This window comes from Manacus vitellinus, unplaced genomic scaffold (assembly GCF_001715985.3).
Source record: "Manacus vitellinus isolate BGI_N305 unplaced genomic scaffold, ASM171598v3 scaffold_48_pilon, whole genome shotgun sequence".
Taxonomy (NCBI): domain Eukaryota; kingdom Metazoa; phylum Chordata; class Aves; order Passeriformes; family Pipridae; genus Manacus; species Manacus vitellinus.
The window spans coordinates 275,090-298,070 of NW_021940593.1; the positions used below are offsets into that span (position 1 = coordinate 275,090).

General features: G+C 43.1%; 2 protein-coding genes across 8 annotated transcripts in view; one reads left to right on the plus strand and one right to left on the minus strand.

The window, feature by feature from the left end:
• Positions 1–644: 644 nt before the first annotated feature.
• NRBF2 (nuclear receptor binding factor 2) lies at positions 645–14,664 on the plus strand. The gene is made up of 4 exons (XM_018079965.1): positions 645–790; positions 10,252–10,336; positions 12,019–12,059; positions 13,127–14,664. The coding sequence occupies exons 1-4, from the start codon at positions 788–790 to the stop codon at positions 13,841–13,843; spliced, it is 846 nt and encodes a 281-aa protein (XP_017935454.1). The 5' UTR covers positions 645–787; the 3' UTR covers positions 13,844–14,664.
• A 7,079-nt stretch (positions 14,665–21,743) lies between these two features.
• The window catches only part of JMJD1C (jumonji domain containing 1C), a 163,711-nt gene continuing 162,473 nt past the window's right edge, over positions 21,744–22,981 (minus strand). For all 7 annotated transcript variants that reach the window (XM_029962634.1, XM_018079920.1, XM_018079919.2 and 4 more), the window contains one exon: positions 21,744–22,647. In XM_029962634.1, coding sequence (XP_029818494.1) covers positions 22,558–22,647 — 90 coding nt within the window. In that variant the 3' untranslated portion in view covers positions 21,744–22,557. The remainder of the gene's footprint in view (positions 22,648–22,981) is intronic.

A 22,981-nucleotide genomic window follows, 5' to 3' on the forward strand; every position in this document is an offset into this window, starting at 1 on the left:
GGCGGGACAGCGCTGCGCCGGGCCCCGGAGGGGAACCGCGCAGGGAGCGAGTTGCGACATGTTTACATTGCCGGGTGAGCCCTCTGTAAACGCGAGGGATAGGGGAAGTTCTGGGAGGCAAGTTCGGGAAGGAAGTGCCTAGAGGAAGCGTTTAGATAGCACAGGCCATATCCATGGCAGTTTAGAGGGTTTATCAGGACCCGGTGTTTCTTCTAACTTCAGAAGGCGAAATGCGTTAAAACCTGAAATCAGGACGCGCTCCGCTCCGCCCCCCCCCCCCGGCTTAGACTAAGTCGCTAAGGAACTGGAGCTGAAACACAGATGGTCTGAAAAATGCAGCTTCACAAAAGCTAGTCAGATGTTAAAAAGCCTAAATTGGCAGGTCCCTGTCCGATAGACACAATCTAGAAGAGTTAATTCCCTGCTGCCTTATGGGTTTTATCAAAGCTGTGTCTTGACTGTGGCTCAGATGTGGTGATGAAGTGTTCCCTTAGAAAATAACCTTTGGTTCAGCAGTCCAGTGAGCCAGGGGCAGCAGACCAGGAATACATCAGTGGTGCTTCCAGGAATGAGTTTGATCCAGAAATTGTTCAGACATTGCCATGTGAACCTCAGGGACTTGTGTCAGTTCAATTTTTAATCAAAGCTTATTTGCTCCAGCAGAGTGTCAACCCTGGCAAACCCTTGCCTGCTCCATGCAGAGCCAGTCAGGTATTCCTGGATCACCCTCTCTGATTCAGGAAGGCTTTTAGAACTGTCACTGCTGACCACCCATGGAATTAGGAAGATGGTGAGTTTAGATCCAAATCAGTGGTGCAGAACCTCTCTGGGTATGTCAGCATCACACTGTCTCAGACTGTTCACTCTATGCTGAAACACTAATTGAAATAAGGAACAGCAAGAAGTAGAAAAGCTCTTGTAACCTGTTGATATGATGGGCTTAAAGTCAGGCAAACAGGCAGCACAGTAATGCAGGAGGGATAAACTGTAGCTAAGTTCACAGACACTGTAAAAACTTTTTAAAAAGTAGATCTAGTGCATAAAACTCTAAGGACAAAACAAATATTGTATATTCACTGGTAAATGTCTGTAAGCAGCAGCTTTTTGGCAGAGCAGATGTCACTAGTCAGTAGTGTTTCAGTAAGAGACCACTTAAAAGGACTGTAGGAGTGACAAGACTGTGACGAAAGCCTGGCTGATGATCTTGTGACCACAACAGGAGTGTTCAGGTACCACACCTGGGTAGCATCAGGCTGACAACAAGGTCAAGGCACTTCTGCATGAAGAGATAATACATGAAAAAAGGTACTTTACATACTTTTGTACAGAAAATTGTGAAATTGCCTGCAAATATGCTCCTACTGCCTTAGAGTGGCCTGAAATAAAAACACTTTTTTTGAAAATGCTGCACAATATTCAGGGAAGGAGCCAACCTCCAGTAAAAGAACATCCATTTAAGATGTTTATAATATTCAATGTGATCTATTTCACTTGCTTCTCCTATAAATATCTTCTCTTACCTAAGTCTAGTTCCTGTCGACTGGAAAAGCACAACTTTTTCCAAAGATGACAAAGGGGAAAATAAAGCTACCAAAAAAACAACAACAAAAAAACCCCAAAAAAACCCAAACCCACCAAATCACCCAACACCTAAACTACGAAGTAGTTTTGGATACAGTAATCATTAGACTTAACTGCTATTGATGACTTGAGTACAAAACATTTCCCTTTCAGTCTATCATGGCTTTTTCACAAAATTGATTTTTCTTCAGTTAAGGCATTTCATCATAATTTACTACAGTATTTGGATATTGCTTTGTCCTGTGAACCTTGTTCATTAGTTGTGGATTGGAGCATCTAGTCTTTTTGGAAAGCATGAATACTGTCCTGATTTTCTGGGCAGCTGATCTGACTTAAAAAAAAAAAAATCCCTTACAGGTGGCATGCCATAGCCAGTGTTCCACTGGTTTCAATTATGTTCTTTTTCTACCTTCTGACAGATAGATTTCCCTCAAAATAATGTTTTATCTTCATGGAACTGGGCTTAATGCCTTAAACTATTTCTTTCTTATGTTTGCTATATTTTGGTTTCCCCAATTCACCAATTTAGTTCTGTAGATGGCACTAGACAACACAGATTTGCTTTCCAGATGTTGAATATATATGTATACACACACACACGCATATACACACACACACACACATACATATGTATATAACACTACAATGTTTTTTGTTCAATGGAAGTTTTAATTACTGACCTTCAGGTCTAATAACTTCAGTGAGAAATGGATCCATCTTTTCAGAATTTGACCTTATTTAGCTCATTTACATACGAATTTAGTTCTTCAGACTTTTTTTCTATTTTAAAGTTACTAACTTTTTGTATTCCTTCTGTGCCATTGTTGCATGCTTAGCAAATGATCATGCTGAGTCTAACCCCAACTTTCCTTCTTTTAACCTTTCTAGGACTTGTGCTACAGTACTAACTGCTGATTTGATTTTTCCACTGAGCTGTCCTCAAGATATTTGTTGTACCCAGTGATCCTTCCTTTAGGAATAACTAAAATAACTTTTCCAAGATCTGTTGCCATTGTCTGAGTTGACAGAGCCATTGGAAAGCGTTTTCGTAGAATCATTAAGATTGGAGAAGAACTCTAGGATCCAAGTCCAGCCATTAATCCAGCACTGCTAATGGACCACTGAACCATGTCTCTAAGCAGTGATCTCATCTTGAAAGAAAGGGTTAAAGCCCTCATCCTTATGCTTTTACTAGTAAGGAAGCCAGTTCTTAAACCCTACAAATAAAACATTTAGGTTATGCTGTGGAACTTAAAACCAGTATGAAGTGCAGTTTCTGCACCTGCAGACAACTGTGTAACAGGTTTCTAGCCCGGCTGATTACTTTTTTCACACGTAACCCAGTGTCAAAAACTTAAGGCATATCAACATTCTTCTACAGATTAAAACTTTTACTGCAAAAGCACAAAGATAAGTCTCTCATGAACACTGCAAGTTCTTGCAGAGCATCTCAAGAGCTTCTTGGTGATATTTACTGTAGGGGTAATTCCTACTGCCATCTGATTTAGGCAAAGAATTCTGATCTCACATCCAGCAGTAATTTTAACCTTAGGTATAGGAGCAAAAGTTACAAGTTAAGAAGCACAACCACACACTGCTGACCATCAGAAGCTTGGAAGGAACACAATAAAAATGAGGCAAATAATATCAAACCTCAAGAAGAGATGAGAAAGAAAACTTGTTCCTTAAACAGTCCAGGACCTCAGAACTCTGCAGATTCTACTTTAACACCTCAGTATTGTCCTATAGCTAACGAGCCATACCACCTCTACTTTGTATTCTTCCTACAAGGTAGTAATGTTTGTATGGCTTATAATAAAATATAATTCAAAATCTGGTGAGTATCTGTCAACTCTAAGTTTCTTGAAGCATAAGGGACCCAGCTTGAGGAGCTACTGTTTTGGTGAAAACAGAAAGCACAGACCAGTGGCTGGAGTGAGAATAACAAAATGTGTATTTCAAAAATCTCATATAGTGAAAGATTTTAATATTAATGCATTGGTATCAACCACTCCAGTGCGAGCCAGTCGGTGGTTTACTTTAGGAAGTGATTTAAAAGTGAGGTGAGTACTACATCCACACAAAGGCAAAATAACAAACAGAACAAATATGCAATATGGAGGTGTAGGAGGGGAAAATAGAAGGCATCTATGAAAGTTCACTAGAGACCAAAGGATTTAAACCACATGGGCTAATGTGTTTGAGACTCAATGCCAGCCTGCAGCTCTGTTATTTTGATTCGAAAACCAGGAATATTGTGTTAATCTACAGAAACAGCCACTGAACCCCACTTGTTTTCTTTGATTTTTTTTTAATAAAGCTTAACCTGCTATACTTGATCTTCCAGTCTAAAATGGAACCAAAAAAAGGGCAGATGCACTCAATTCTGAGCTCAAATTAGAGAGGACAAGCTTGTAGGTAATAAAAGGGGGGAAAGTATCACTCTATAGATGTGCCTCACACAAAGTCTGTTTTTACTACAGTGGTGGGTGAACCACAAGGTGTGAACCCACAGAGGCAGCCCCATATCTGAGAGAAGTGACTGGAGGTGCTGAGGTGGTGCATCAGATGCTCAGCTGAACAGCCAGATCAGTAACAGCCACCTCAAGGCTGTGTTCAGGTATATAATTCCTTTTAAAGGCACAACACAGAACTGTTCCACGTGACACAGAAAACAACTTGCAGCTGCTCCCAGTCAAGAATATAATTAGCTAAGCTATGGGTGGTTGACAAAAGCATTATTTCCTCAGTGTAACTGTGCTGTTTGGGTACCTACCAGCAGTGCCTTTCTGCTGCATCACATGGGCATTACGTGCCTGTCATCAGGCCACACAGTTCAGCTCTGAGTCAGCATGACCAGCAGTTTGAACACCCAAATGAAGCCACCTCATGGAGGCCTGGTGAGGCAGCAGACTGAGGTCACAGCTGAATCCTCTCTGCCCCACTTGTTTTCAACTTGTTCCTCCTGGAATAGATTGTTTACTGGACAATTTGTTGTGATGGCTCTGTTGTTCCCTACTGAGGAGTAGCTCAGTTGCTGTAACAGCTTGAGCCATGTGGTTTAGGCTGCACATCGAAGCCCAGGTTGGTCTTGTTTATTATCAGGGCAGCAGAACAGTTCTCACTTAGCAAGACTTGCTGTGACACTGTATATGGGGACAAGAAAAACACCACCAAAGCAGCTGAGAACTGCAGGCGTGCAAAATGCCCCGGGAGGTGGTGGAGCCACCGTCCCTGGAGGTGTTTAAGGAAAGACTGGACATGGCACTTAGTGCCATGGTCTGGTGTACATGGTGGTAGGTTGGACTCAATGATCTCAGAGTTATTTTCCAACCTAATTGATTCTCTAAAAATGGCTCTGACAAGCAAGTTGAAGCATTCAGTGCTTTTATCCTACTAAGTGGATGAAAAGGAAGCGAATGAGGTTGATTTGACTATGCAGTAGGTAAAAGGATACCACACCCTAAGGAAGGTGCAGGTGATACATGCCTCTATGGGGTTTGGAAGGCTCTACCTAACCTGAGCAGTGTGGATGTGAGTTGGTTTCATTCCAGATCTCTTAATTGCTTTTGTATGGTGAGGAACTCAGACTAACCATTTTATCTTAAACTTGGAATAGGCTGGGAACACACGCGTAGTCAATTAGAGCTATTCAGTGAATTAATGTGTGTTGGCAAAACAACTGGTTGCTTGTCTGCCCATATATTTAAATTCTAATGCCATTGCTTACATGCCAGTTGAACTTTAACATCTTTACAGTTCAATACAAAGCGAGTGAGGAGTCTATCAGTGCTCAGAACACATTCTCATGAGAGTTTCACATACTTGTTTTGCTCTGTAGGAACACTAACCTGTAATTTACACAGCTGAGTCATTGTTCTGTCAGTCTGGCTAAGTACAGGCTTACAAAGACAGACAATTGAGCTCACATCCGACTAGTGGTCTTGGTTGAACAGCCACAATGGGTTCTGCCATTTTTTAGTTCTTAATCATCTTTCTCTACAGAATATAATTATTTAAAAAGGGGAGCTTGCTTCTGTTGATAAAGCTACATTTTACCATTTCTTTAGTCTTAGTGGCAAATATATTCCCATTATTTAGCATGTTACAATACAACTCTATGTTATTTTTGGCTTTAGTATAACTGCCTGTAAGTACAAGCATTTTCCATAGTCACCCCAATCATGATTGCACTTTTTTTTTTTAAAGTAAATGGATGGCCACAGTTTATTCTTGGACCTCTAAGGTCAAGTTTTCCCATTGTGTTCTCTCTTCATTCTGTTTTTTCAATGCATATGAGGACATACACATTGAAACCTTTTTAAGTTCACTGTTTCCTGGTAAGAATGATGTTTGAAAGAGATTACCATAGATATAGAACTGACAGAGTGTGGCATGGGAGTAACCGTGGTGCACCAGCTCATCCCACCCTTTGTAACCCTCTGCTGTAAACATCCACGTGGAAAACACTTAGCACGCTTGGATAACATGGAAGTGACACAGTGTGCACTTTATGACTCTTCAAACACTCTTAGGAAAACAGACCTGTGTCCTTAGGGAAACAAATCCTCAACTAGATCCCTCATCTCTCAAAAAAAAAAAAAAAACAAACTGAAAAACCAAAAAACCTTCCTCTTTGCTTTCAGCAGTGAGAGACCACAGGTGTTGATCCTTTCTGGCAAAAATAACTGGTATCCACAGCCCATGGCATAAAGTAGATGACAGTAGCAGCAAACAGTGGTTTCACTTAAAAAACTTACAAAGAAACTTCTTGCTGTTAAGCTTCCATCAGGCTCCATTGTTTTAGCAGCTGGGTTTTCCTGCCTTTATTAGTCACCTTTTAAGTTAGGCACCAAAATCTGTGCTTCATAATCGTATTAAAATACATAATTTTTAGAGAGTCCCTTGCGATGTACAAAGAAGGCCGTAAGCTTAACGTCTTGTGCAAGGCTTTGTCCAGGTGAAGAGCTGTTGTCCCATTAGTGGAACAGAGAAAACCAAAACATACACAAGACTGTCTCAGCTACAGAAGCACTGTTGCAAAATACTGCTCTGAGGAGAGGGTAGCTGACTGTTTGAAAATGAGCCAGTAACACATCTACCTTTTCAAAATATTGTTGCTTTGAGCAGGTTTTTTCCTGTTATGCTCCTTTCTGTCATATCTAGCCACCAACTAAAATTCTATGGGAAAAAGCAGCAGCTTTCATTTTTCCCCAATGTAAGTTAGGATCACACTGTGGTAATCCTTTAAGTTGTAACAGTACACCGTTTCTAGAGAGAAAACGAGAACTTTTATTTTTCAGTTTGAGAGAACATTAATAGATCTGTCAAGTGGGCCTTATGGCTTCATTTCTCAAAGGCCGCAGTCACATCATTGTGTAGTTTATAGTGCAAAAACAAGAGGAATGTTAATTTTTGATCTGCTAAAGAAAGCTCTGGGTAAAGAGGGCAATCTGTATTGCTGTTTTAGAGGGTTGTTTGATTGGGTTTTTTGTTGTTTAGAGAAACCTAGGCAATGATTTGGGCTAGTTGAGTGGAAAATCAAATAGAAGCCCTTCTGTAGAATAGCACAAACTTACAAATGCAGGTATCCTCCAACATCTCAACTCCAGTTGGAAAGGGTAGAAAAATGTCAAACTTACCTGCTTTTGCAGTTGGTCCAGAGTGATTCATGTCACACAATAAAGCTTACACAAACCTTGTAAGAAGTAGTTATGTTGAAGCAACGTGAGGAAGCTTGTTATCTTGGCCATCCTGCCCTCACCTGCTTCCTTTTACAAGGGTCAAAATTGTTAACACCTGTCCACTTGCCTACTGGGAATTCCTGCTCATTAGGATTTGGAGGGACATCTGGAAGTAGTTGTCAACCTGCTTGCACCCTGCTTGCACCCTTCAATTCCATAGCTTGTTAATAAATTATAATTATTCTTACACCCCATCCTACATTTATTTCCAGCACTGCAAGTGGAAGAGGAAAGAGAAATCGGATCCATAAACCCAGCAGAGCCAAGCAGCAGGTGTTTCTGTAACCACAGCAGCAGGACCAAGGTCAAAGCAGTCCTGCTGGAATGTGCTGGGATCCAGCACAGCAGCTCCACAACTGTTGTGTAAACACCTTCCTTTAGCATGACATCAGACCAGGGATAAACTTGAGAGTCATTTTTTTGTCTTCAGGATATAGGACCAGTTCTTCCATTGCCAGTTTTATAATGGGATACAGGCTCCTCTGAGTTCAAAACAGATTTGCTAACAGTGGTTGGAAGCTGTGTGGCTGAGTGGAACTGAGCATTTCTTGCAGTAAGCCAGCAGACTAGACAAGATGTACAAGCTCATCCATCATAATGGCCATTAAGCACCCAAATACTTCTGCTGCAGTTTCATCACTTGCTAGGAAACAGCACCGCTAATTTCTCCAAACTGCTTATTGAAAAATAAGCTACCATGAAAATGGGAGAGATTCCTTGGTCCTTCCACAATCAACTAATGGGCACAAACACTCACAGGGTGGCATAAATGAGCAAATATTTCCTTGTCAAGCTGGCAGGAAAAGATGGAAAATGAGGAATTCCTTGCCCATGACTGACTGCAGAACACCTGGTTTTCTCACACAAAGCTGTGCTTAAAACTGATTTTTCTCTGCTGTGGTTTCTGTTGTTTTCGTTGGGAAGTTTGTTGCATCAGAGTAAGGTGGCCTGATGTGTATATTTCGATGTAAGAGCAAGAAAGGCATTTTGACCTTCTCAACAGAGGATCATGTTTTCTTCTTGCTAACTTCTATGGACTGTTGCTTTCCTAATTTTATTCGCAGTCCAGCCTGACTTCTTCAGACTCCCTTCAGCTTCACTGGAAGTTAATTGAGAATGGAAATAATTTAATTGCTCAGTCAAACAGAACTGACTGTCCTCAAATGTGCTTAAGTGATTTGAGTAAGATCATACTCCAGTAGTTTAAAACATGTAAGAATAACCCTTGAAAACAGTTAGACTCAAATTCTTATATGTAGAAACTAATAAATGAAACCAGTTCCCCTGCCTGTTGAAGTGCTTCCTTAGCCCTTCTGTCTCTGGCTATCCTGTTTCCTCTTACCCTGTTTTTTCAGACCTGCCCATGCAGTTTTCAGAAGCAGCTGTATCAATACTAATTTATTGAAAAATTGTTTTGCAAAGAGCTAGCTCAGGTGGTTTTTTTGTCCATGACACAGCTAATTTGTAACAGGATGAGCTGCCAGGAATAACCAAGGAGATGGCTCTATCTGTGCTGATCCTGTTTGTTCATTCCCATGGGAAATTAGTTTATCTTTCTGGCATATGTCATTTGTAGGAGTCCATAGAAAAAGGCCATAAAATAGATAATTTTCCGATAGAAAAACACTTCCACTTCTGAGATTATTTAACCTCAGGGCAGAAGAAATAGGAAATGCTGACAATGCTCTGAGGATTCAGTGAAGGTGAGGAAGAAGAATATAAATGTTTGTTGTGAAGAATTGAGGAATTGTATTTTGGTTTTTTAAAAACACAGCATATTAGCATATGAAATCAGTTTTAGAAAAGCCAAATGTCTACATGCAGTGATATAACTGCTAGGGATTGCTTAAGAACAGCTGTCGCCCAAACGAGTGTTTTCTATACAAATCATTCTCTTCTGGGGTGTAAGAGCTGCCAAGATTGTGGTAGAAAATTGAACTTACTGTAACAGTGCAGGGGATAAGTCCACTTGGAGGACAAAGAACCTGACCTGTGTTTTGGAACTTGTGTTTTAGGTGGATGTTAATATAAGTGTCACGTAAGTATCAGTACCTGATGTGTGCTTACTTCAAACTCAACGTGCAGCACAGCAGCCCTGAACTGTGTAACTGAGAGTCTCACCAGTTAGTGCTTCTAGCCTTTCACATTACACAGCTTGTCTGGGAGGAGGGACCATAAAATTCGTGTCTTGTAGTAATGACAAAAAGATTTACTTTGATGAATGTTGCAGTGCTGGTTATACAGCAGTGTTTCTCACTGAGCATATGCAAATACAATTGCTTGCTTCCAGCAACATCCTTAGTCTGTGATGGTGGTTTACATTAGTGGTTTACAAATACTAGTATAGACTTAACTGTTGTACAGCAACAACGTGACTTTGATATCTTTAACTATGGCTGTGCTGCTGCCATTAACTGGTGTAAGCTGCAGACCAAAAAAAAAAGGCAAAGATCTTTTGTAGTTTATTCACCCAAGAGGCAAAGCCTCTAGGGCATGGGACAGCAGAAAATATCAGACCAGCTGTGAGATGTAACATAATTCAAATATTTTGCATTCTGCCGGGTAAACTGGTCCTAAAAACACAAAACTCATAACTTCTTATCCCTAATGGTCTTTTTACACATCTGTGGTAAGTGCCTGCCTATAAAAGAGAACATGTACTTTCTGAGGAACAGCTTCAAAAGGATTTTGTTGTGTACACACCACCTTTGCTGCATTAACAGCCTTCAGTTCTTACCAGTACAGGCTCTTGTAAGGTAGTATTAAAGAAGTCCAATTATATAGCGTGGACAGGAGTGGGAGATCTGAGCCTAAAAGCATGAGAATCGGAATTAGTACAGGTTTCTTAGATGTAATGATTACTTTTACCACAGGTACAACTTTGTCCATGAACCCTCATTGATGCAATGGTTTGTTTTTTTTGAAGGCTCACCAGCAGAGCAGAAAAGCAGATCGCTTGTTGGCAGCAGGGAAATATGAAGAAGCAATTTCTTGTCACAAGAAAGCTGCAGGTGAGTAGGTTATTTCTCACATTCCAGCTGTTAAAATCAGTTCCTAGATTTGCATGCTCTGTGCCCCAAGCCTGTCTGAGCTCAAGAAGCTCAGGTATGTGGTGTGACTCCTTGGGTGTCCTGCCTAGGGCCAGGAGTTGGACCCAATGATCCTGATGGGTCCCTTCCAACTCAGAACATTCTGTGATTCTATGATTCTATGTAAGTAGAATATCTAGTTACATGCAAAATCTTTATTTTTAAAATGTGAGTTTGTTTTTCAGTCCAGATCAAGAGCCCTTTTGGAAACTTTTTTTTCTCATATGAGCAGCTCAAGTCAGACATTTCCATAGTTGTTTTGATTGGGGATGGTTATCACTGCGAACGCAGTTCTTGACTGAAGATGAAGCCAACACCTTGTGTCATGCACAGACTAAAGCTGGGTACCTGCTGTAAGCCAGTTTCACTTTACCCTTTGTATTTTCTTCACTGCTTTCATAGCTGAGGTCACCTGCTTCCCCTGCTAATAAAGGAAATACTTAGACAAATGTTTGCTTACAAAAGTTTACTTCCCTTTCCTGATGTCTGAATCAAGCAGCTGAAAACAGGTGATGAGCTCAGCTTCCCCAGAGCTCGAGCACAACAGCAGATTGACACCCTGTCCTGTGTGAGACCTTGTGCATTTACCTGTCCATTTAAATAGTCCTGCCTAATTATCTGTGTTGGAGTCCCTCAGCTCTCTTGACAGTTCAGCAGCTACTTGGCAGAAGAAGAAAGAGGATCTCTTAATTGGTGCAACAAGTAGGACATTTTCAGTGACAGGGCTTTGAGGAGACAAAGTCTCCTCAAAGGAGAGTGGCTACTCTGAACATCATAACCTAGATACCAGGCCTTCTCACTTTTCATTCATAAATACTAGAAGTTAAAGTGAGAAACTGATAGTTCCTTTGGTTTTTATGAATACTCAGAGTGATCAGGGATAACACATTCTAGTATGCAGACTTTTGGTTTTCTTTCGTTCATATACCAAGACAAAACCCAGAAGGGCACTGAATGTTTCTTGCATTTCTTTGTCTGATGATTCTATGCCATTATCTTGCATCATTCCAAATTTGGTTAAGAATTTCTTACACCTTGTCATTTTCAGCACTAGCAAGATATGCTCAAAGTGCTTCTCTGACTCTTAAGCCAGCACATTTTCTGGTTTGGAGGAGAACTTGGGAAAAAAAGTGAGGAACTAAGGGCCATAATTTTTCATTATGAATATAATTTAAAAGCATGACTTCATAATACTGGTGTGCCATGGGCAAGAGGATTTTACTTATCACATTTTGTCATAAAGTGCTTGTATGCTAAAGGTCTGGTCCTTAGCTGTGTTCCTTCCCTTCATGGGAAAGCTGTTCTTCTGGGACTTTCTGGAAATGGCTGTTTTCCTTCTCTGTAAAACAGATTTGAGCAACCCAAGCCAACAGGATACCATGGAAGGGGTGTAGTGTGCGTTGCAAGACCTTACAGCAATTTTTCCTGACTTTTGAAAACCAGCAGGTGTTTCCAACCACCTAACTCTGTAAATGCTTTGCCTCTAGACTGCTGCCTTTATGTGGGGGTTCAGCACACAGAAGGCCTGGAGCCTTTCCTTAGGTTTTATGGGAATGCTGAGGTTGTGCAGGCCGTGCTGACGCTGACCTGTTCTCTGTCCACAGCGTACCTCACGGACGCCATGAAGCTGACCCAGTCGGAGCAGGTGAGACCCGAGTGCAGCAGCTGCCAGAACCAGCTACATCTCCTGTGTGTCCCACTGTGCCCTCGCTGATCACACCCCCCTTGGGCGTTACCCTCTCCAAAGTTTTCTGAGCCCTTGGCAACTGCACCGGGAGTGTCACAAGTGTGGTAACACCAGTCTTCCTAGGGAGTTTTTCCAAGTTTATGTGGAGCAGGGACAAGAGAAATGCTAAGCCATCCAAGGGGTCTCCAGCTTTCTAGTCTGCCAGGCATCTTCAGGGAGGTGATAAAACTAGTTTCATGTTTAGCTTTTGCTGTGAGGCACTTTGCTGAGACACAAAGCCGAGCGTCTCATCTACAGTCTGTAATTTTGGGTTTATTCATCCTGACTGGGGGATCTCCAGAACAACAGCCCTGACACCTTTCCTTAATCATTGCACAGATCTGCCTGTGAATGTAGCAGTACAGTCTGCTCAGCACTGTTACAGCAGTAGGGTTTGAATTTAGCCAATATTATGAAAGCAAATAACCCTTGGAGATCAGGCCTCTGTCTTTGCTCCAAAGGGTCATTCTTTTGGAAAATGGTCTCTCATCCAGGTGGTTCCTGTGAGTTATTGTCCACCATGCCACCCCCTTCATTAAATATGGCTGAATCATTTGGGACTGTATCTGGCCTTGGAGCAATTTGCTGCTTAGTTTTGGGTGTTACTGATATGTCTACACAGATACCATCACAGAAGCATACAAAAAGTTTGCATAGTTTAGCCAAAGCGTGGCTGTGCATGCCAGGAGAATCCCTTCCTTCCTGGTGCTGTTCATAGGTCGGTTAAACTCCTGGTGCCCCTGCTCAGAGGGGTTGTAGCCTCTTCAGTGACTTACAAACAAAAAGACTGGGTTTTTTGCTGAATTTGGGTGACATATCTGAATCTGTTGCATTGTACAAGCAGAGGGCAGTTCTTGCTCCCCCCCCCTCAGCCGTGCTGTGATACTGTTCATGTAAATATTTACACACATGTAACTTTACCTGCATGAATATTCAGGTGGGATCAGGGATCACCCACTAAATTGTTTAATCTTGTTCTTACCCAGGCTCAGCTGTCACTGGAATTACAAAGGGATAGTCACATGAAACAGTTACTGCTCATCCAGGAGAGGTGGAAAAGGGCAAAGAGGGAGGAAAAGCTGAAGGCCCAGCAGAATGCTGATAAGGAAACAGCCACACACCTTCAGACTTCTTATAAGCCATCTGCTGAAGACTCTGATGATCAAAACATACTGGTTCCTGTTACTCAGAAATACAGCCCTTCCACAGAGAAACATTCGCAGGATATTCAGGGTGTCTTTGACAGGGACCCAGATACACTGTTGTTTCTGCTTCAGAAAAAAAAGGAGCCGGTGGAAGCATGTATTGGGAGTAAAGCTCCAAAAGATGACAAAACAATAATAGAAGAGCAGGCAACCAAAATTGCAGATTTGAAACGGCACATAGAATTTCTTGTAGCTGAAAATGAGAGATTAAGGAGAGAGAATAAGCAGCTAAAAGCAGAAAGAGCTAGACTCCAAAAATCTCCAGTAGACAAGGAGCTGGATGTAGATGCTGATTTTGTAGAGAAGTCAGAGTTGTGGGGTCTGCAGCAACACTCAGAAAGTACTTCTTCAGCTGCAACGTGGCAGAAGTTCGCAACAACTGCTGGGAAGGCAAAGGACATTCCAATACCCAACCTTCCCCCCCTGGACATCCCATCCCCTGAACTCCCACTGCTGGAACTCTCTGAAGATATACTGAAAGGACTGATGAATAGTTAAAACCCAGGAAAAGTGCTCAGTATAGTTACCCATACTTAAGAAAAGGGAAAGCCACCAGGACAGTGGTGATCTGAGGGCAGAAACATCTACCACAATCCTACTGTTGGAGAAAAGGCATTAAGCAACTCTGTTACTGTGAAATACACATCATATCTGATCTACTTCATGAGAGTTAAAGGTACCATAGTTGGTATAAGATGGTGAGCTCTTTTAGTCTTTCTCCCAACGTTTCAAACCAAACGACTGCCTGGAGAATGTTTCAAGTAACACAATCCTTCAGGGTTTTTAAGTATGCTATATATGTAATAGTTATCTGTAATGCCATAAATGATGGTGCAGAACCTAACTGTTACGGTTGCCAGTCGGCTGCCACTTCATATTGAAAAATGCTTTCTAGCATGAATTTAAACTGTGCATTTCATTATGCATAACTTTGTTAATTCAGATACAGTGCAATTTATACACCTCCTAGATGGATTTATGTGCCACATTCAGTACTCCTGACCATGTTAACCTCAAGTCAGGAGAGATTTTAATTTCCATTCTATGAAGGAACCAACTTATTAGTTCTGTTGACGAGGTTTCTTTGGGGGGGTTATCTGTTTACATAACTAATCAGGGTGCATTGAATCTAGCTATTGGTTTCTGTATAAAGTGACATGGTTTAAAAAAAGAAAAACCTATACTTAAGGAAAAATACCCTTTTTGTTTTCAGTGATGCATGAATGGAAGTAATTCTAGCTGGCAGTATTTGATTGAAACAGAAATTGTTTACAGCTTAACCTGATTCAAAAGGATAGGAAAATAAAAACCAAGGTGTTTTGACACTAAACGTGTGTTAAATCTCTACAGATGTTGCAGAGTACAAAACCAAATTAGTACTTGTACTAACAGTGTTAGTACACACGTACAGCTGGGCTTCTGTGTTCATCATCCAGCACATTTGAGGAAGCTGGGATGAATTCAGAGGGCCCAGCCCATCCATGAAGTGACCTGGCTGACAGCTGGGTTAGAATCGTAGAATCGACCGGCTTGGAAAAGACCTCCGAGATCATCAAGTCCAACCCTTGATCCAACCCCGCCGTGGTTCCCAGACCATTGCACTGAGTCCACATCCAGTCTCACCTTAAACACCTCCAGGGACGGTGAATCCACCACCTCCCTGGGCAGCCCTGATTACTCTCTCTAAAAAATTTCTTCCCAATATCCAACCTACGGCTCCCCTGGCACAGCTTAAGACCATGCCCTCTTGTCCTACTGCTGGTTGCCTGGGAGAAGAGACTGCCGCCCACCTGGCTACAACCTTCTGTCAGGTGGCTGTAGAGTGAGGAGGTCTCCCCCGAGCCTCCTCTTCTCCAGGCTGAACAACCCCAGCTCCCTCAGCCTCTCATAGGATTCTCATAGGGTTCTTACACTGGAGCGTCCCAGGGGCAGCTCTGTGGTCCTGCCTGGGACAGGCCCCCTGGAGCCGCAGGAAGGGGCTGTGAGCAGGCACACCCACTGCGGGGCTGGGCCAGCTGGGGCAGGGCCTCCTCCTCACCCGCCCCTTCCAGCGGGCTCGGCCTCTGCCCTGGTACCTGAACGGGGCTTTCCTCAGGGTGTTCCCATGGGTAGTGGAGGCCTTAGTTAACCTCAGCTGTTACTGATTATTGAAAAGTGTTCACTGTTGCAAGCTACCTAATTTTAAGTAATTCTTGTGCTGATAAAAGGTGAGCTTGCTTTCTAAAGGTGCATTTTTCTTCCAGAATAGGCTTGGAAGTGCAGCAAGAACACCTTACTGCTGGGCAAATTGTCCCCTGGCCTCTGTATACCTGGTGTCTTCTGTGCTTGAAGGAGAGTAGGGACTGGAGGCTAGAAATGTCTATGGAAACAGAGGTAAGACGAGGTCATTAGAGGAGGTCCCTCGTGCTGAATTGTAGCTGGAATCTAATCTTGCTGGGGGAAAAAAAAAGTTGTTTTTCAGTTGGTGCAGTTTAGCAAATGGCCTCACAGACCAGCTGTGATGAGGTGACCTGTTCCAGGGCAGCTCCAGCTCGCTGCTCCCACCAAAGGGCAAATCACAGTCTCTGCTGACACCTGCCTGGCTGGCTGTTCAGGTGACAAGGCAGAGCAGCACAGTAAGTAAAGCAAAAAGAAAGGTATGTGCTACAAGATGGAAATAAAGTGATTTAAGCAGCTGCCAGGGCTGATAGCTCAAGGCTGCAGACATTTCAGCGATCTCTGCAAACAGCAGCTATAGGAGAAGGAAGCAACTTTTAGCCTGGCTACCTCTGCTAAAGAGTCAGGGTTCCTCAGAGGTGGGAGCATGGGACTTGCCAGCTCTGCCTTTTTGTAAGACTAAACTATCCCTTCATGTATAGCTCCATAAACAAAACACAAGACCTGAAGGAAGCTGTGGGAAGGGTAGCCAAGTGGGGGCAAAACTCCACGCTGCCAGTTTGGGAAAGTGGTGGTAAAACTTTTCTCTCTCCTGCAGTGCAAATGTTTGTTTGTTCTTGCAGTCTGCCTGCTCAACACAGGACTGCTGCTGAATCTCAACTCCGAGCAGTAAGGCTGAGCACGAGAGTGTTCCACTCCCGAGAGTGATGCTGAATTTTTCCAAGTAAGGAATTCTTCAGTCTGAATCCACACCTAAGCAATTACTCAGTGCATGGGAAGAAAGGCAGGTTGTACAGAGAATACTCACCACTAGATGACAGGTTTTACAGATACATGGCAATAAACCTAAGGAAAGCCGTCTCCCGTGGATGTCAGCAATTAGTTTAAGCCCGAACAATTTAGGACTGGTTTAGGCGGTTGCTGCCTTCCGGCCGCGGCCCCGCGGTGTTCGGCCCAGGCCCTGCTCCCTGCGCTCTCCGCAGCCCTTGGCAGCCCCCAGCCGGGCCCTGCTGAGCCGTGGGGACCCTCCTCCCTCTGCCGTGCCCGTGTCCTGACACCGCCGTGCCGACGGGCTCATTCCCGGGCCGGAGAGAGCCAGGACGAGGTGCGGTGCGGGAAATGCTGTGCAGGAGGTGACCGGTTGCAGCAGCAGCAACAACGAAGTGGTAGGTAAGTCACTGGTGGTCACACAGCCTGGCACAGTTCATGGAAAGATTCCCATGGGCAGGGAGTCAGGGCTGCACTGTTTTACATGGGACAGAATTAAACACTCCTGTGGTCTGTCGTTTCAGTGTCTCACCAATTTTAAATACATGTCCAGACACTGACTTCTATTCATAGACTTCGCTTTGACCACAGAAACCATCCTTGTCTTGGAACCCAGAAATACCGGCCCTGTTGAATACAGCCAACATACGCTGTGCTGAAAGAAACTGTAATTACCCAATCTCTGGCTGTATCACCTCAGAAAGAGAAACCAAAGAAGAGCAATTGGGAAGCAATGTGGAGTCTCTTGAGAATAAAATCTGCAGACTGCAACACCAATTGCTACTTAGAATGATGGCTAAAACCAAAATACAGAAGTGTTGGGTTTTATATTTTCATTTTATATAAAGGGCGAAAAGGATCTTGTGACGGCTTCCTCTGAGAGCATTTCCATGTTCAGGAACTCCAGCCTAGAACTCCTTCCTATGCCTGTCAACAGCAGCTCTTTGGCCATCTGCAATTAGTGTTGACCTGCCTTCACTGGCATGGACTACACCTCATCTAGGCTCCCCTTTCTCACAAAAGGTTGGACCAGATGACCTTTCAGGACCTCTCCAACCTGGGCTGCTTTACAGTTCTATAAAAGCAGGCTCGAGAGCAAAATAGATGGAGAAAAGCAAGTACAGCCACAATGTTTCCTGTACTGAATTGGACTAAAAATAGAGCCGAAAACAAAATCAAACTGTTCCAAAGCAATTGGAGCAGTGGTGTGGCTGCCACAAGTCAGGTATAGGCTGGACATTATTTACCAGGCTTTCCTGCCCAAGGATGTGGAGTTCAACTGTATAAAAAGCTCATTGCTCCCTCAGGACTCAGAGATATGGCCATCTTTTCCTGCACCTCCTTTCTCTCCCATGTTTGTTTTCCCAGAAGTAACCTCAGCTTAACCAGGTTTTTTGTCTTGTAATCATCTGAAGTGTTCCCTCAGGCCCATTTGCTGCAGGAGTTCAGATATTATTGAGATCAAACAATATGAAATCCTTAGAGCTGTGAAAATACAGGATTTCCTGCCCCAGAGCTACTAAACCCTACTCTTTAATTTCACTAAGGAAGCACAGAGCTACGGTAAAACCACATGCCCAGGGACTGGAAAAAGAAACAGGCATCTGGGTCAACAATATATTGTCTTGGTATGGTTGGAAGATACCAGAAATGTTCACTTTGAAACATGACAACAAAAATCCTTCAGTCTACCACATACCTTTAGAAGGGCCCATGTTTAGAATGCAACTATTTGCACACAACACATCAGGTAAAGGATGTCTTCACTGTGCTGTGAGGCAAGATTTTCCTACCAGCTATATATAGATGGTAACTTCCTTTTCAAAACCCATGAGAACAAATGAAAAAAGTAGAGGTACAGAACTCTGTGTGTGCTGCTAATGCTACACGGCATTTGCTCCTTGGACAGCTTCCTGGGCACCCTGCTGAGACGGGGAGAGAGGAACACGGTGGTGGATCTCCCCCAGGGCACTGCTGGGGCACACACCCCATGGGAACACAAAGGCAGGGAAGGAGAAGCTCCAGCCAACAAAGCACAAGTCAAAAGGCGGAAAGCAGGAGTGCAGGGCAGAGCTGACATTGTTTGGGGCAGAGCTGGGGGTCAGGAGAGGAAAGCACAGCAAAACCTCAGTCCAGGATCTCAACAGGGAGAGGCAGCTCATCCAGCGTGGATGTGGGGGAGAGCACAAACATCCTGCTCAGGAAAGCAGCAGAACAGGCCATGGTGGCTGTGGAAGGAGGAAGGAAGGGAAATTCCCAGTTCCAGGCACAAGGCAGGGAAGGCTGTCAGCTGGGAGAGCAGGAGAGGGGTTGACAGGATGTCACGGTAGAGGGTACAAACAGAATTACCACCTACTGAAAAGGTCAGGGAGCATGAGAACACAGAGCTGATCAGATGGGGGTTCTGCTCACACACACAGATCTGAGCAACTTGTGTGAAGCTGGGGGAGCAGAATAAATAGATTTGCTAGTCAGACTGTTAAACAAACCCCTACATCTGACCTCTGTATCAGGGACCACTTCCCTGCCAGTAATTCCAGCAGTTTCTGTTTCTGCTAAACCATACACCATCTGTGCTGAAACACCTCAGGTCATCACAGCCCCACTTCATTCTTTGCTAATTGCTTACTCTTCATTAGTTACCTCTGCAGTTCAATAGGAAGAACATTACTATGGTTGTTTACTGTAAGGCAGGGCTGAGGATGGAGGTGATGGTGAGGAGCTGGGAAGGAAGGGGGGTGAGGAGCAGGGCTCAGTTTTGATGAGTTTGAGATGTGATCTCTCAAAGGACAGGAAAGAGTGAGTTTCATGGAGAGCAAAGCAGATGAAGACAGAGCTTAGTCTCAACAGAAAGGTGACAAAAGATGACACATGGTACTTCATATCCCTGCTCTAGGAGCTGATAGCATTCCTGCACTCAAACAGCTTCAGTTGATCTCACTGAATACTTTTGGCTGTATTAAAATAGTCGAGACTGTAGATCAGAAACCCCCCTGAAAAGTCTTTCTGAAAGGAAGATGGGAAAAACATGCCTCACAGAACATGGAAATGGTCAAGAGGGAAAAAACTAACCTGAAAAGAAAACCCCTCCCCATAAACCCCTCAGGTCTCAGACATGAGCCATAAACACCTCAGGTCACAACCACAAGCATGACCCAGCCTGATTTCCTGCTCCCGTTTCCTGCAGGGGAGCTCCACTTCATTGTGACCAAGCCAGGAATCTTAAGGCACTGAATAAGCAGAATTTGGTACACTAAGGACTCAAAAAAACCAAAAATTTTTTTGCTTCTTTTAGTAGTATCTGGAGTAGCTACTGACTTTAACAACTTGTGGTCTGCCAAGCCGTGCAGCAGGTGACTTGCAGGGATTTTTCAAGCTGACAGCAATACACACTTTACAGTGCTCCCTGTCACACTCAACTTGTGCCACGTTGTCCTTGGTCACTGCTTTTGGCTTCTTGCCCTCCCATTAATTAATGGGAAAAATGGTCATTGTGGTGGGCAGTTTGTGAGGATGTGTCACCCACAAGTGCAGCAATTCCCAAAGCAATTTGCAAAATGAATCAGGTCATGTTCTTCTGCATCACAAATCCACACCAACCACAAAATTTTAAAACTACACAAGTGGAGAGTTAAAATCTACAGTGACACCCTATTTATGCAGTTAAAAGTCATTTATCATTTCTCTTTGCTACAAAAGCAGCCAAGATTACTTACCCAGTGACAGTGCTGCACACCATGCAACACTGCAGCTCGAGCCCAGCAGTTTTGCCTCTCCAAAATCACACTTTTAGTCCTAAAATCCTGTCAATCTCTCAGGCTCTTCTCTGGGAACATTCTTGCTGCTTCACCACCTGTTTCACCCACACATTTTTTGCAGATTAAAAAGAAAAGTGTGTCCTTTGTCGTACGCTTAAGGATTAATCAGCAAAGGTGGCAGGAAAAAGGTCACAAAGGAAGAACTTAAAATATTAATAACACTTGGAAATAGAAATTAGCCCCAGTTCAGCGACTCCTCTGATTCCCCCTGAGGAGGTAAAAACTCCTCCAAGCTGACAGGGAGGTGCAGGGATCCCCCCCTGCAGGCAGTGAGGGATGGCAGAGGCAGCTGTCAGTGCCCCACAGGCCCAAAGGATGGTGCCAAAGCTCGGGGCTGGAGGCACAGGTGCCATCAGCTGTCAGGCACTGCCTGGAGCGCAGGAAGCCATGGCTTTGGCCAGGACATTCACGGCAATGTGACACTTTGTGAGAGTAACCCAGGGGAAACCAACCTCTTCCATTCACTGCAGACACAGCAGCACAAGGAGAGGACAGTGATGGCCCAGGCCCAACAACTGGTCTCGGTGCAGGAAAACAAACAAGGGGGGGTGTAACACTCTGCAGCAGGAATCGTAACTTCAGCAGCCTCCAGACATTTCACAAACACTGCAAGTACCTCACCAAAACTCAATCTGGGAGGAAAACACTTACACTTGATTAAAAAAATCACTCATTTACATATCCTGAACTTGAAAAATAAAGACTGTGTGGTTAGAGACCACTTGTCATTAAGCAAATGTACACTGGCAGGTCCTGCATCTCCAGCCAGTGCTCCAGTGCTGTAGGGAAGAAGAGAGCAGATGCTGGATGGAACCGAGTTCGAAGTTAAGAATCAACTGCCAAGCACAGCAAGAGTAACCCCATTTGACATAAATTCCAAGTTTTGAAGACAACTAAAGACTTCTGCAATGAGAAATTACTTTTGTGTTTTACTGTTTTTAAGGGTAATTTTATATGGCATTTGGGGTTTTTTGGTTACCCAAACCCCAGTGAGATGTCAGACTGGGAGCAAGACCCAAGCGCATTACTGTACCCAGGCTAATTATCATCCCCTTTCAGACACATCGGGAGCTGGCCAATGGCTGTGCTCAGCATCTGATATCCATCCAAACGTTTCAACAGTTTTAATAACTTAAATCAAAGTACACTTTAACTTTTCAAACTCACTCCAAGAGCGAGAATTCCGCTCAACTAACACTTATCATTATTAAATAAAACCAGATACAAATATATTTTTTAAACATTATTTTGTGGTATTACTTGAACTGTAAAAAGCCTCGTTGTTATAAAATAATTATTCTGCAGAAACGCCTTTTCCCCTTTCCGCAAAGCAGGAGCCGATTCCCAAAGGGAAGGTGGCTCCACCCGCAGTCCCGGCTCCGGCCCGCAGAGGGCAGCACCGGAGCTGCACTGGCACAGAAACCGACAGCACCACGTCTGATAAAGTCATTTTAATGGAAAATGTAAAACCCCTTTCAACTTCAATGTACAAAGCATGTGTAACACTTGCACTTTTAACAAATTAAAGCAAGCCAATGTTTTAAAAAAATACCTCATTGAATGTATATATGTATATATTTACATAGCATATTAAGTTTAATATTTAAGCTTTAAAAGTTCACATAAATTTTACCAAAATGAGACAATTTTTAAATAAATTACACCTTTTGAAAACGTTTAATTGTACACTGAATAGCTTCAATAAAATACTGAAGTGTCTGTATTTAATATCTACTTTATATACTTTATATTTTACAAAGTTTACAATTATTTGGCAGTAATTTTCAGATTATGACATGACTGCTGTGCGGACTCAGCAAGATCCCAAATGCAGGCAATAGCTGGTGTTTGTGTCCTACTCTCACAGTAATTGTCTCAATGTAGTGAAAAATATCTGAATTATTTTAGCAAACTGTACAAGTCACATTTACATTTGATCAACAATATAGCATAGAATTTTGTGGGTTTTTTCCAAAAATAAATACATCATCTTAAATCTTTGACATTTCACAAACTTCATGTACATTATAATACAGACAGCAGAATGCTGCTCAACTGTTTGCAAGTGGAACGTGGAATCACAGTGGCTGTGATATGAAGCTCTACCGTCGCAGTGTCATTAACAAGTAAATACGATGACTATTTTTTCTTGGCACTGATGGTTTGTGAAGCTTAAATTAGTGTGCATACCATTCACAGGCAAGGGGAAACGACCTCCCTCTGATGGTAACTCCAAAAAGCAGAACGCACTCAGTTTTCATCCATATCTTCCATTTCACCTTCGTGGATCTTCAAAGCTCTCACCATTTCTTTAACTGCATGGTACAAGATATTTTTAACCTGCAAGAACATCAGACAGATTTTAGTAAGGTCTGTGATTGAGGAACTCTGCAAAGTTTAGGACTGAGAGCTAAGCACAGTGGATGAAAAAAAAGGAAGGATGCACCAAGCCCATGCAAAAGGGAATAGCTTTTTACACATTTTAAAATGTCATGTGAAATAAATAAAACCAGCAACTCAAGGGAGAGTCGTTTAGAGCTGCTGCTCATTGAAGCTGCTGCTCATTCTTATTCTGTGTGAACAGCAGTGAGGAAGTAGCTCCACGAACTGCGGCATTTCAATGAGCCCCAGCACGCCCTGCCTTCCCAGCCCTGCCTTCCCAGCTGCTTCCAGA